General features: G+C 48.2%; 1 protein-coding gene across 3 annotated transcripts in view; it reads left to right on the top strand.

Moving 5' to 3' along the window:
- Positions 1-13,175, top strand: part of Tmem184b (transmembrane protein 184B) — a 60,796-nt gene that overhangs the window by 24,070 nt on the left and 23,551 nt on the right. For all 3 annotated transcript variants that reach the window (XM_045152435.1, XM_045152433.1, XM_045152434.1), the window contains exon 2: positions 11,678-11,927. In XM_045152435.1, coding sequence (XP_045008370.1) covers positions 11,736-11,927 — 192 coding nt within the window. In that variant the 5' untranslated portion in view covers positions 11,678-11,735. The remainder of the gene's footprint in view (positions 1-11,677; positions 11,928-13,175) is intronic.

Raw genomic sequence — 13,175 nt, 5'->3', positions numbered from 1 at the left:
CCAGAGGGGCAATGTCCGAGGACTCACTTCACTGCTAGTCCACCTGCTTTTCCTGGAGCCAGAGTCTCTTACGGATCAGGACCTTGCCCCTCTCCCCCCACTTCAGGACTCCTAAAGATTCTCAGGCTCGGCTCCCCGTGGGATTGGGGTTACAAAGGCATATGACCACGCCCAGCTGTTCATGTGGCTGGGTGTAAAACTGCATGCCTGTGCTCTGGGGACCGAATTTCAGTGGCGTCTCAGTCTCCTCAGGCCTTCAGGCTTGCATAGGAAGTGCACTTAACCACTGAGCCATCGCTCCAGCCCTTGTGTTAATTAATTAATTAACTTAGTTTCTTTTTAAAAATTTATTTATTTATTTGAGAGAGAGAGAGAGGGAAAGAAAGAGGCAGATAGAGAGAGAATAGGTGCACTAGGGCCTCCAGCCACTGTAAATGAACTCCAGATGTATGCACCACCTTGTTCATTTGGCTAGCATGGGTCCTGGGGAATCGAGCTTCGAACTGGGGTCCTTAGGCTTCCCAGGCAAGCGCTTAACTGCTAAGCCGTCTCTCCAGCCCTTAATTTATTTCTTAAAATCATGGTCTCACTGTAGCCCAGGCTGACCAAGAACTCACTCTGTCATCCAGGCTGGATTTGAGCTCCTACCTCAGCCTCCCAAGCCTGGCTTGTTATTTTTACCTCTGCTGTATGTAGGCCAGTCTAGCTGGCTCATGAGCTGCTTCTGAATTCTCCTGTTCTGCCTCTGATGGCCCATAGGCTGTTGGGATCACAGACCCACTGGCTTTATCTGGGTGCTAAGGAGTTAAACATGGGTAAGCAGGTTTGCCCCAAGATATAATTTTTGTTTCTTCTTGAGGCAGGGTCTCACTCTAGCCCAGGCTGACCTGGAACTTATTCTGTAGTGCCAGGCTGGTCTCGAACTCAGAGATCCTCCACCTCTGCTTCCTGAGTTCTGGGATTAAAGGCATGCACTACCATGCCCAGTTTAGATGTTTAACTTTGTTTTGTTGATGGTTCAAACCCCACTGGCTTCCAGGAGGAGCATCTGGAAGGCCTGACTGGAGATCTGGCTGCTGTCCCCTCAGACCCTGCCTTGCACAGGCTGCATCTGCACAGGCCACAGTCCTCAGGGAAGCGCTCCATTGCGTTTCCTCTGAATTAGGTTACTTTTCCATCTCAGCCACTGACTGTACAAAGGATGTGTTGAAATTTGGCTAGTACATTTCCATCCTCCAGTGCCAATCTGATGTTTTTATCAGCTAAATAGAAGGGTTTTATTTTAAAGTTTTTAACATAAGCGTCCAAAACACAAATGTGTTGGAAATTTTTTATTTATTTATTTTTTTGTTGGAAAATTTTTTGACCAACAAAATTCTATTGCACAGTGTTTTAGGAATTGAGATTTAAGATTTTTTTCTTCTGTTTTTCCTTTTTTTTCCCCCCAAGGTGGGGGCTCGCTCTAGTTCAGGCTGACCTGGAAATCACTAGTCTCAGGGTGGCCTCAAACTCTGAGTGGTCCTCTTACCTCTGCCTCCCAAGTGCGGGGTTTAAGGGTGTGCGCCACCACACCTGGTGATTTTTTTTTTTTTTAATCAGCGTCAGACACTGTTTTTGGTAACAAAATTGTACAATAGTAGAAATATTCCAACTATGATTTTTCCAGACACTGCCCTAGTCTGGGCCTCTCAAAGAGCAGCTCCCTTCTCACTCATGTGACAACACACCTTGACCATGAAGACATGTTTAAAAACATGTCTGAAGCTTGCTCTAGGAGGCGTATTTCTGACAGCAAGTTTTCCTAGAACAAAATGGCCAAGTGTAGAACAATGTCGCTTTGGGGGTGAGGGGCACTGCTAAGGCCGAACCCGGGCATGATACTGCAAGAGCTTCTCCACTGAGCCAGCCCCATCTCCCTGTTAGTTTTCACTGCTCTGACTGTTTTTCCACAAGCAAACAGTAAATGCCTAATACAGGCCATTTCCTTGGTCATTTAAGGTCTCAGGATAGCTTTTGTAGAAGACTTTTTACTGTCTGAAGTGTTTGTTTTTTTTTTTTTTTTTAATTTTATTTATTTGAGAGACAGAGAAAGAGGCAGATGGAGAGAATGGGCTTGCCAGGGCCTTCAGCCACTGCAAATGAACTCCAGATGCATGTGCCACCTTGTGCATCTGGCTTACATGGGTCGTAAGGAATTGAACCTTGGTCCTTTGGCTTTTCAGGCAAATACTTTAAACCACTAAGCCATCACTCCAGCCCTGAAGTGTTTTATTATAGAAAATTGCCTGCACATCTCTTGTTGCCCTACACTGGGTCTCAGCAGTTACTACATGGTACAGTCTGTGGTGGTTTGAATCAGGTGTCCCCCATAAACTTAGGTGTTCTGAATGCTGGGTTCCCAGCTGATGGACATTTGGGAATTAGCACCTCCTGGAGGGAGTGTATTGTTGGGCGTGGGCTTATGGGTGTTTTAGCCAGTTTCCCTGTGCCAGTGTTTGGCACACTCTCCTGTTGCTATTGTCTACCTTATGTTGGCCAGGGATTGATGTCCACCCTCTGCTCTTGGTTGGGTGATTTCTACCAGCAATGCGAACCTGACTGCAACAGTAAAGTGATACCGAGGAGTGGGATTGCTGCTAGATACCTGACTGTGTGGCTTTGGCCTTTTGGAGCTGATGTTCAAGAGGAATGTGGAAGGAGTTGAAACCTTGGCCTAAGAGATGCCTTGCAGCGCTGCAAGTACAGCTGACGGACTATTCTGGTCAGAGCTGCAAGACCTGAACGCAGTAAGAACTATGGACTGTGAGGTTTGGCTTATAAGGGTGAGAAAGAGTTTTGCTTGGACTGGGCTAGCAGTTTGTGTGAGAAGCTTGCTCTTATGCCTGGGTCCTGAGAAGTTGTGCAGGGTTGCTTTGCATAGAAATGAACTGGAGTGAGCAGAGGGATATGGCACAGAAAGAAAAATCTTTGGGTGAGCTGTTGCCCGTTCAGCAGCAATTGAGAGATCACAACCTTTGAGACTGGGCCAGCTGACCTGCACTGGGGCAACAAGAAGAACATAGACTCTTTTGAAGGGGATCTGAGTGCAGAAGGTGTGTCCTATTCTACAAAGTCTGCTTTATTCCCCTCCTTGATTAACAAATTAGCACCCTATCTGGTATTGTGGGGTATAAGAAATGCAGGAAAGAGGGTCATTGAGTTTGCAACATGGTCTTGTGTGTTGGAAATGGCCATGGACAGTGTGAAGCAGGTTTGCTGGATGCCTGCATGGAGACCCCATGGGGCCATGCAGAGGAACCGTGGATTGCAGTGAAGACTCAGTGGAGATGCCGGGAGCTAAGGAAAGCTGCCGGCCCCGATGAAAGTTGGACTGAATGCATTGTATTTTATATCATATATGGATATCAGTTTATAGGGCCCAGGGGCAGAATTGGTGGTTTGATTCAGGTGTCCCCTATAAACTTAGGTGTTCTGAATGCTAGTTCCCAGCTGATGGAGATTTGGGAATTAGCACCTCCTGGAGGTGGTGGTGTATTGCTGGGGGTGGGCTTATGGGTGTTATAGCCAGTTTCCCTTGCCAGTGTTTGGCACACTCTCCTGTTGCTATTGCCCACCTTATGTTGGCCAGGGGGTGATGTTCATCTTCTGCTCATGCCATCGTTTTCCCCTGCCATCATGGAGCTTCCCCTCAAGTCTGTAAGCCAAAATAAACCTCTTTTTTCCCACAAGCTGCTCTTGGTTGGGTGATTTCTTACCAGCAATGTGAACCTGACTACAACAGTCTTCTCACATATTTCTCCTTCCCCTTTTAAAAAGAAGTCTCGGGGTTGGAGAAATGGCTTAGCAGCTAAGGTGCTTGCCTGCAAAACCAAAAGACTCAGGTTCAGTTCCCCAGCACCCACATAAAGCCTAATGTAGAAGGTGGCACATGCATCTGGAGTTTGTTTGCAGTGGGTAGAGGCCTTGGTATACCGGTTCTCTCTCTCTGCCTCAATCTCTCTCAAATAAATAAATAAGAACTACATAGATAAAATACTTGGGCTGGAGAGAGGGCTTAGTGGTTAAAGGTATTTGCTTACAAAGCCTGATAGTCTGGGTTGAATTCCTTAGTGCCCACATAAAGCCAGATGCACAAAGTGGAGCATGTGTCTGGACTTCATTTGTAGTGGCACGAGGCCCTGGTGCGTCTATGCTCTTTCTCTGCTTGCAAATAAATAAATAAAATTATTTAAAAAAAAAAAAGACATCAAGCCTGATTCTGTGCCAGTTGTCCCAGACCCAAGGATCATTGAAGTTGAAGACAAGCCTTGGCCATGGAGTGAGACCAGAGAGAGAAGAATCTTAGGTATTTTGTTATTTTTTTACCCTTTAATATGCAAGTATGAATCTGTTGGAGATTTACTTTCAAAACTTTTAAAAATAATTGGAGACTAACAGGAAGTTACAAAAATAACATAAAACGTCCTGTGTTCCCTACAATGGCAACGTCTTCCCAGGCTGTAGCATGTAGCCATTTAATAGCAGCTGTGAGAACTGGACTAACAGCCCTTAGTTCTGTCCTGTCACCCATGGGGTTTGTGTGTGTGTGCGTGCGTGCGTGCGTGTGTGTGCATGCATGTGCATTATTCAGGTATGGATTCACGTGCCCTTGCCACTGTTGAGACACCAGCTGTGAGGGCTGCAGAGATGACTCAGCAGTTAAAGATGCTTTCAAAGCCCAGCGTACACATAAAGCCAAACACAGAGTGGCGCATGCACCTGCATGGAGCCCATTTGTAGCAGCAGAAGGCTCTGGCATGCCCATTCTGCCTCTTGTTTTCTTTGTCAAACACAAAAAATATTTACGAAGATACAGCCTGGGCTAGAGCCAAACCCTGCCTCAAAATACAAAACAAAACAACAACGAAAAAGATAGCAGTTGTCACGTCATCTGGAAGGAATTTGTCAACATAGCACCCACTGTACCCTTAACTGTTGTGTCAGCTGTGTGCCGTGTGTGTGCCGTGTGTGTGTGTGTGTGTGTGCCGTGTGTGTGTGTGTGCCGTGTGTGTGTGATTGTGTGCCGTGTGTGTGTGTGTGTGTGCCGTGTGTGTGTGTGTGTGCCGTGTGTGTGTGATTGTGTGCCGTGTGTGTGTGTGTGTGTGCCTGCCGTGTGTGTGTGTGTGTGTGTGTGTGCCTGCCGTGTGTGTGTGATTGTGTGCCGTGTGTGTGTGCCGTGTGTGTGTGCCGTGTGTGCCGTGTGTGTGTGCCGTGTGTGTGTGTGTGCCTGCCGTGTGTGTGTGACTGTGTGCCGTGTGTGTGTGCCGTGTGTGTGCCGTGTGTGTGTGTGTGTGTGTGTGCCGTGTGTGTGTGTGCGCCGTGTGTGTGTGCCGTGTGTGTGTGTGTGTGTGTGATTGTGTGCCGTGTGTATGTGCCGTGTGTGTGTGTGCCGTGTGTGAAGTTTTTTATTTTGTGTTAAGGAAGGGTCTCACTCTAGCCCAGGCTGACCTGGAATTCACTACGTAGTCTCAGGGTGGCCTTGAACTCACGGTAACCCGCCTACCTTTGCCTCCCGAGTGCTGGGATTAAAGATGTGCATCATCACGTCTGGCTAAAGAATCTTTTCTTAAAATATATATATTATTTTTATTTATTTACTTATTTGAGAGAGAGAGAGAATGGGCACACCAGGGCCTCCAGCCATTGCAAATGAACTCTAGATGCATGTGCCACCTTGTGCATCTGGCTTACTTGGGTCCTGGCGAATTGAGTCTCAAACTGGGGTCCTTAGGCTTCACAGGCAAACACTTAACCACTAAGCCATCTCTCCAGCTCTGAGGAATCTTTTAATGGACTTTCTAGTAGTTAAATTTTTAAAGATTTGTGAGCAGAAAGTGTGTTTGGATGTACCAGGGCCATTTGCTGCTGCAAACCACCTCCAGATACATGCATCTGGCTCTACATGGGTACTGGGGAATCAAACCTGGCCTAGAAGGCTTTGCAAACAACACTTTCAACCACTGAGCTATCTCCTCAGCCCCTTCTTGTTAACTTTTTTTTTTTGTTTGTTTTTTTGAGCTAAGAACTCACTGTAGCCTAGGTTGACCTGGAATTTACTCTGTAGTCTCAGGGTGGCCTCAAACTCATGGCAGTCCTCCTTACTCTGTCTCCTGAGTGCTGGGATTAAAGGCATGCATCAACACACCTGGTTTAATGTGTTAATTTTTTATTGGCAATCTCCATAAATAACATACAAAATACCATGATCATAATCCTTCCCACCACTTTCCTTTGTCACCTTCCCTTATTCCTCACTCCCCCAATCCCTTCCTTCCAATTAGTCCTCATTCTCTTTTGATGTCATCATTTAAAAAATATTTATTTGAGAGAGAGAGAATGCGTGCGTCGGGGCCTCCAGCCACTGCAAATGAACTCCAGATGTGTGTGCTCCCTTGCACATCTGGTTTACGTGGGTCCTGGGGAATATTACCTGGGTCCTTAGGCTTTGCAGGCAAATGCCTTAACCGCTAAGCCATTTCCCCAGCCCACTGTCATTCCCCCCCCCCCTTCTATTATGCAGGTCTTAGGTAGGTAGCATCAGCCACTGTGAGGTCACGCATATCAAGGCTGCTTTGTGTCTGGAAGACAGTATTATAAACACTCTTCCCCTTTCTTTGGCTCTTACATTCTTTCCACCACTTCTTCCACAATAGTCCCTGAGCCTTGGAGGATGTGATAGAGATGTCTCAGTGCTGAACTCCAGTGTTAGTTCTTAGTACTTTGATGAGTTTTGAATTATTGCAGTTAAAGGAAAGCTTCTGTAACCAAAAGTGAGAGTAGCATTAATCTATGGGCATGAACCTCAGTACGTAGAGGGCAGTTTGTGGTCATTATAAATCCATTAAGCCAAACAGTAGCAGTAGTATCTCCCCTACGGCTTATACCTTTGCTGTTTTGAGAATGTTCTATAAATGCAATCGGTGTGACTTTTAAAAATACTTTTTAAAAAATACTTACTATTTTTTTAAAATTTTCATTTATTTATTTGATTCGGGGTGGGGAGAATGTGCACACCAGGGCCTCTAGCCACTGCAGATGAACTCCAGACGCATGCGCCAGCATGTGCACCTGGCTTACATGGGACCTGGAGAATTGAACCTGGGTCCTTAGGCTTTACAGGCATGTGCCTTAACTACTTAGCTATCTCTCCAGCCCTAAAATACTTTTGTTTTTATTAATTTATGTGAGAGAGAAAAGCAGAGAGAGAAAATTGGCATGCCAGGGCCTCCTGCCACTGCAAATCAATTCCAGATGCATGTGTTACCTTGTGCATCTGGCTTACATGGGTCCTGGGGCATTGAACCTATGTCCTTTGGCTTTGCAGACAGGCACCTTAGCTGCTAAGCCATCTCCCTACCCCTCATTATGTAACTTTTAAGATTAGCTACTTTCACTAAACATAATGGCCTTGAGACAAATCTAGATTGACAATTGTACCAGTATTTCTTTTTCATTCATTTATTTGTTTGTTTTAGGTTGGGTCTCAGTTTAGCTCAGGCCAATCTGTAGCTCAGACTGGCCTTAAACTCATGGCAATACTCCTACCTCAGCCTCCAGAGTGCTAGAATTAAAGGCTTGCATCATTGTGCTTGACTACTTAATTGATTTTTTTTTTTTTTTTTTGAAACAGAGTTTCACCCTAGCCCAGGCTGACCTGGAACTCATTCATAGTGAGTTCCAGGTCAGCCTGGGCTAGAGTGAGACCCTACCTACCTCAAAAAAACAAGAAAGGCCGGGCGTGGTGGTCCACACCTTTAATCCTAGCACTCAGGAGGCAGAGGTAGGATTGCTGTGAGTTTGAAACCACCCTGAAACTACCTAGTGAATTCCAGGTCAGCCTGAGCTAGAGTGAGACCCTACCTCGAAAAACCAAAATAAATAAAAACAAGAAAAGAGCAGGAAAAATAGCTTAGTGGTTAAGGTGCTTGCCTGCAAAGCCAAAGGACCCAGATTCAATTCCCCAGGACTCACGTAAGCCAGATAAACAAGGTGGTGCATGCATCTGGAGCTCATTTGCAGAGGCTGGAGGCCCTGGGTACCCATTCTTTAGATAAAAATGAAAAAAAGAAAGAAAAAAAGGTGGGGCAATAAAGGCTTCACTTCCACAGTGAGCAAAAGGACTGTCCCAGGGCACCAGCCCCTACCTCCCTGTTTCTCTTTTCCAAGGCGTGGGGCGAAGCTAGAACCACATCCTGTTTACTATGTTACTGAGAAAATGATACTACCCCCAACCAAGGTGTAGAGGGGCGGTCCCCAGTTCCACTCCCTCTCTTAGCACCTACTAGTTTGCAAGTCTAGAGTGGTACAGTCTTGGTCAACAGCCTCTGTGTGTGCCTTGGTCCAGGTCAGGAAGCCCTCTGTCACTCCTGTCTGTCTAGAAGGCTAGGGACCTAGCATCAGTGAGTCAGGGCGTGGCTTTAAGTATTGTTTAGAGGTTTGTTCTGAACACCCTACAATCATTTGATAGAGGCTGTAAAATAAGCTCCATATCCCTTTTTCTCATTTCCAAGATGTCCATAATGTTATTTCAGAGTTGCTGTGAGGGAAAAAAAAAAAAAACATGAGATAATATTTGGAAAAATGGGGAAGACTGAGGAGCATTGTACTTCCTCTACCCCCCCCCCCCCGTTTGTTCATTTGATCTGGGATGACGGGCAAAGATGGTGATTTACAGCTCAGCTCTGCTTTTTAGAGAAACACTCTGGCACTGCTTTTTAACTTTGCAGCCGTGCTTGGGAGCTATTATTAGTCTGTCACTGTGTCTTTTTTTTTTTTTTTCCCAGAACTTGCCACCAATCTTTATATAAACACCTTCTTCATTTTTGAGTTTCTTAGTTTAGATGTCTTCTCTGTTTCTGAATTGTTAATCTACACCCATCTCTTGGCTGGTCTCTTAGAGACCCTTTGGGTTTATATGTAGGAAAACTGACGTGTAAGGCGCTCTGCTCATGAGCAGCTTTCAGAGGAGGTGAGAAATGCTGGAGGGGCCCTGGGCCAGGGCAGGAAGTGCAGGTAGACGGCAAGCCCCTGCACCTGCACGGGCTCTGGATTGCGGGTCAGGCTCTGAGCTGTCCTTCCCCCAGGAAGGCCGTGGGAGTCGTCAGCCCCAGGATCTGGGAGGGGTGGTGGGACTGGTCACCTGGGTTGATGCAGGGTTCCCGTGGTGACAGTTGTGTCTGGGCTTGGCTGTGTTCTGGGATGAGCAGTGGAGACCTTCTGGGGCCCAGTGAGCCTACGCTGGGCACACAGCTGGCATCCTTCTCTGTGTCCACCTGACCTGTCTCTGTTTCCTCTCGTCAGCTGTGCTGTGCTTGCAGTGTAGGTTGAGGTCAGAGTTCTTGCTTGGGCAGTGGTCTTCCAGGTCGTCTGATGGGTGAATGGCACCGCCAGCCCGTCCACAGGTTGCAGCACTGAGAATGAAGGCACTGCGTAACCTCAGGCTGGCATTGAACTCATGTCCGTTCTCCTGCCTCTGCCACCCAGGTGCTAGGATTAAAGGCATTTGCCACCACGCTCGTCTCCTGCTTTACTCTTTGACAGCAACGCCAGACTTGGATTCCATTTTTAAAAATTTTTATTTATTTGAGAGTGGGAGAGAGGGAAAGGGGGAGAGAGAGAGAGAATATGAATGAATGAGAATAGGCATGTCCGGGCCTTGAGCTGCTGAAAATGGACTCCAGATGCATGTGTCACCTTGTGCTTCTGGCTAACGTGGGTCATGGGTAATTGAACCTGAGTCTTTTGGCATTGTTGGCAAATGCCTTAACCACTAAGCCATCCCTCCAGACCCCTGAATTACTTCTTAATGTGAAATTGCTTATTGGTTCCTAGGAATACTAAAGTTAACACTAACCAGCTCTTCTGGGGACCCAGCTCCAATGTAGACAGATGAGTTATCTATCCTTCCTTCCTTCCTTCCTTTTTTTTTTTTTTAAATTTTTATTTATTTATTTGAGAGCAACAGACACAGAGAGAAAGACAGATAGAGGGAGAGAGAGAGAATGGGCGCGCCAGGGCTTCCAGCCTCTGCAAAAGAACTCCAGACGCGTGCGCCCCCTTGTGCATCTGGCTAACGTGGGACCTGGGGAACCGAGCCTCGAACCGGGGTGCTTAGGCTTCACAGGCAAGCACTTAACCGCTAAGCCATCTCTCCAGCCCCCTTCCTTCCTTTTGATGGTTTTTCAAAGTAGGGTCTCACTGTAGCTCAGGAGGACCTGGAATTCACTCTGTGGTCTCAGGGTGGCCTCAAACTCTCGGCCATCCTCCTACCTTTGCCTCCCAAGTGCTGGGATTAAAGGCGTGCGTCACGACTGGCTGAGAGATGTTCCTTCCACAAAGGTGCATTCCACCTCAGCTCCACTTTCCCACTAGAAACTTCCCTCTTTGCAGCCTCCTCAACCCTGTTACTCCTTGTTGTTTGTGACGAGTACATGGTGCATCTGAGCATTATAAATGGCTGGGTGTTAGGCTCAGTTCGAGGGATACAAAGGCAGAACGAAGGCCCTGCTTCAGAATAGGTGGGGCCCGACGTGCGGATGAAGCCCACCTGCACTGAGCAGAGAGTGTGACTGAGGGAAGTACGTAAGGCAGGTTTTTAATTTTAATTTTTATTATTTTTCTTTTAGAGGTCAGGTCTCGCTGTAGCCCAGGCTGACCTGTAATTCACTATGTAGTCTCAGGCTGGTCTCAAACTCACAGCAATCCTCCTACCTCTGCCTTCTGAGTGCTGGGGTTAAAGGTGTGTGCCACCACGCCTGGCAAGGCAGGTTTTTAGTGGCAAAGATTTCTGAGCTGAGTTACAGGGACAGTTTGAGGCTGCGGTGGGATGCTTCCTAGCTGTGTAAAGCCCTGGATTCCATCTCCAACACGGAGGAAGGAAAAAAAAAGTTTGAGGGCACACATTGGGGAAGGGCCATAAAGTAACCAAAATGGCCCAGCTGGGTTCTGAGGAGTGGTGTCAGCCATTAGGGAAACTGGAAAAAAATTTTGAAGAAAAAATTGCAAGTTATGGGCTGAAGGGATGGCTTACTGGCTAAGATGCTTTCCTTTGAAGTCTAAGGACCCGGGTTCGATCCCCTAGTACCCACATAATCCCAGACACACAAGGTGGCGCACACGTCTGGAGTTCAAGTGCAGTAGCTGGAGGCCCTGGTGGGCCCCTTCTCTTAAAAAAAGAAAAAAAAAAAAAGAAGAGGCTGGAGAGATGGCTTAGCGGTTAAGTGCTTGCCTGTGAAGCCTAAGGACCCCGGTTTGAGGCTCAGTTCCCCAGGACCCACGTTAGCCAGATGCACAAGGGGGCGCACACGTCTGGAGTTCGTTTGCAGTGGCTGGAGGCGCTGGTGCACCCATTCTCTTTCTCTCTTGCTCTCAAAGAAAAATAAACAAAAAATTTTTTTTTTAAAAAAAGAAGAAATGCAAGTTGTTTAGGGAGAGAACCAAAGAGATTCTGCCAGGGTAAGGTGTGTGTCAATGGACATGTCGCCATGCTGCCCTGTGCGCCAAGATGGCAGAGCAGGGGCATGGCTGAGGCCGGCTAGACATGACTGCGTTTGGGCTGGTTTGTGGCCAGAAGGTAACGCAGAGACCTGGAAGGTAAGGTTGTCCTCAGCGCCGTCCCTCACTCTGACTTCCTCTCTAGGCCAGGCCATTGCTCACGGTAAGAGATTCTCTGAGGGAGCCTGAAGTCACCAGCCACCATGACAGTGAGGGGGGCTGCACTGGCCCCAGACCCCGCATCACCCACAACTGCAGCCGCTTCGCCCAGTGTCTCCGCCACCCCTGAGGGCAGCCCCACCGCCATGGAGCAGCCCGTGTTCCTGATGACCACCGCTGCCCAGGCCATCTCCGGCTTCTTTGTGTGGACAGCCCTGCTTATCACCTGTCACCAGGTACCTGGCATGGCAGGAACACCTCAGGTCCTGAGAAGTCCCTGGTCCAGTAAAATATGGCTTAGGCGGGTCAGGCCTGGTGACAGTAATGCGTTAGCCTGCATCCTGGGTGGCTTCTTGCCCACAACCCAGCTTATCCAGGGGCAGATCAGGCTCGGTTTTGAGGCCATGGCATTAGGCAGCCTCAGCCCTCTGACTATAGGGCAGGGGTGTGGGAAAACACCTCTGCCCACTAGCCACTGGCCAGATCTGGTCTTAAGTCCAGCCAAGGCTGCGGGGAATTCAGAGCTGTCAGGAAGGAACCCCTTTGCAGACAAAAGACTTGCAAGCCCAAGAGGGGGAGGTAGGAGAGGAGCTGGCAGGGAGGGCTCTTGTGTGCACACACTGCTGGAGTGGGCTGGGGGAGCCCCCCACCCCCACGGCTTGATGGCTGCCAAATGTCGAGGTCAGGGTAGGAGGGTGAGTCTGCTCAGGCCCCAGCAGCCACTTGACAGCTGCCCTGTGCCTCTCTCTCTTCTAGATCTGTTAGCACCCAGGGCAGATGGGGTGTGTTTTGTTCTTTTCCTCCTCAGCCGGCTGGGCTGGGTCAAGAGTGATGTCATGAGAGTCAGGACTAGGCACTGAGGGCTGCCGGGACTTTGGACTGAAGCTGTTTCTGGCAGTCCCATGGAATTTTTACTTTCCTCTGCTTCCTCGAGTCCAACTTCACTCTCCTCCCTTTCTGGGGAGGGCACAGTGCCGCCTCAGTTTGGCAGATCGAGGAGGAAGATGGTGTGAGCACGTCATTGTGGTCACACAGCCAGGAAGTTTGTCCATGTCCCCAGAAGTGAGGCTCTCATCTGCTACCCTCTCTAGCTAGCATCAGTTAAGGGCCAAGACAGAGGAGCCACAGCCAGATGGTCTCAATTAACCCTTAATTAACCCCTCAATTAACTCTTGCTGCTGCTGTGAGACCCCAGGGACCAGGTTTTGAGAAGGAGCACACATCATTGAGGGCCACGGCCTTGGGTGTGGCCTCATCATCCTTCTAGCTACAAGGCTAGCCTGTAGACCCATCCAGATGCCAGCTTTTTGGGGCCCCTTAGTTTGATTGTCATGATGGGACGTTTGTCATCTGCATTTGATGGAGCATCTCCTAGGGCTAGGGAGGGTTGCTTATATCAGGCCATAGAAGGGGGAAGGGCAGAAACAGAAGTCAAGGTCTGCTGGGCATGGTGGCGCACCCCTTTAATCCCAGCACTCGGGAGG

Source organism: Jaculus jaculus, chromosome 6 (genome assembly GCF_020740685.1).
Source record: "Jaculus jaculus isolate mJacJac1 chromosome 6, mJacJac1.mat.Y.cur, whole genome shotgun sequence".
Taxonomy (NCBI): domain Eukaryota; kingdom Metazoa; phylum Chordata; class Mammalia; order Rodentia; family Dipodidae; genus Jaculus; species Jaculus jaculus.
The sequence above is the reverse complement of the archived record's forward strand: the minus strand, read 5'-3'. Positions and strand labels throughout refer to the sequence as shown.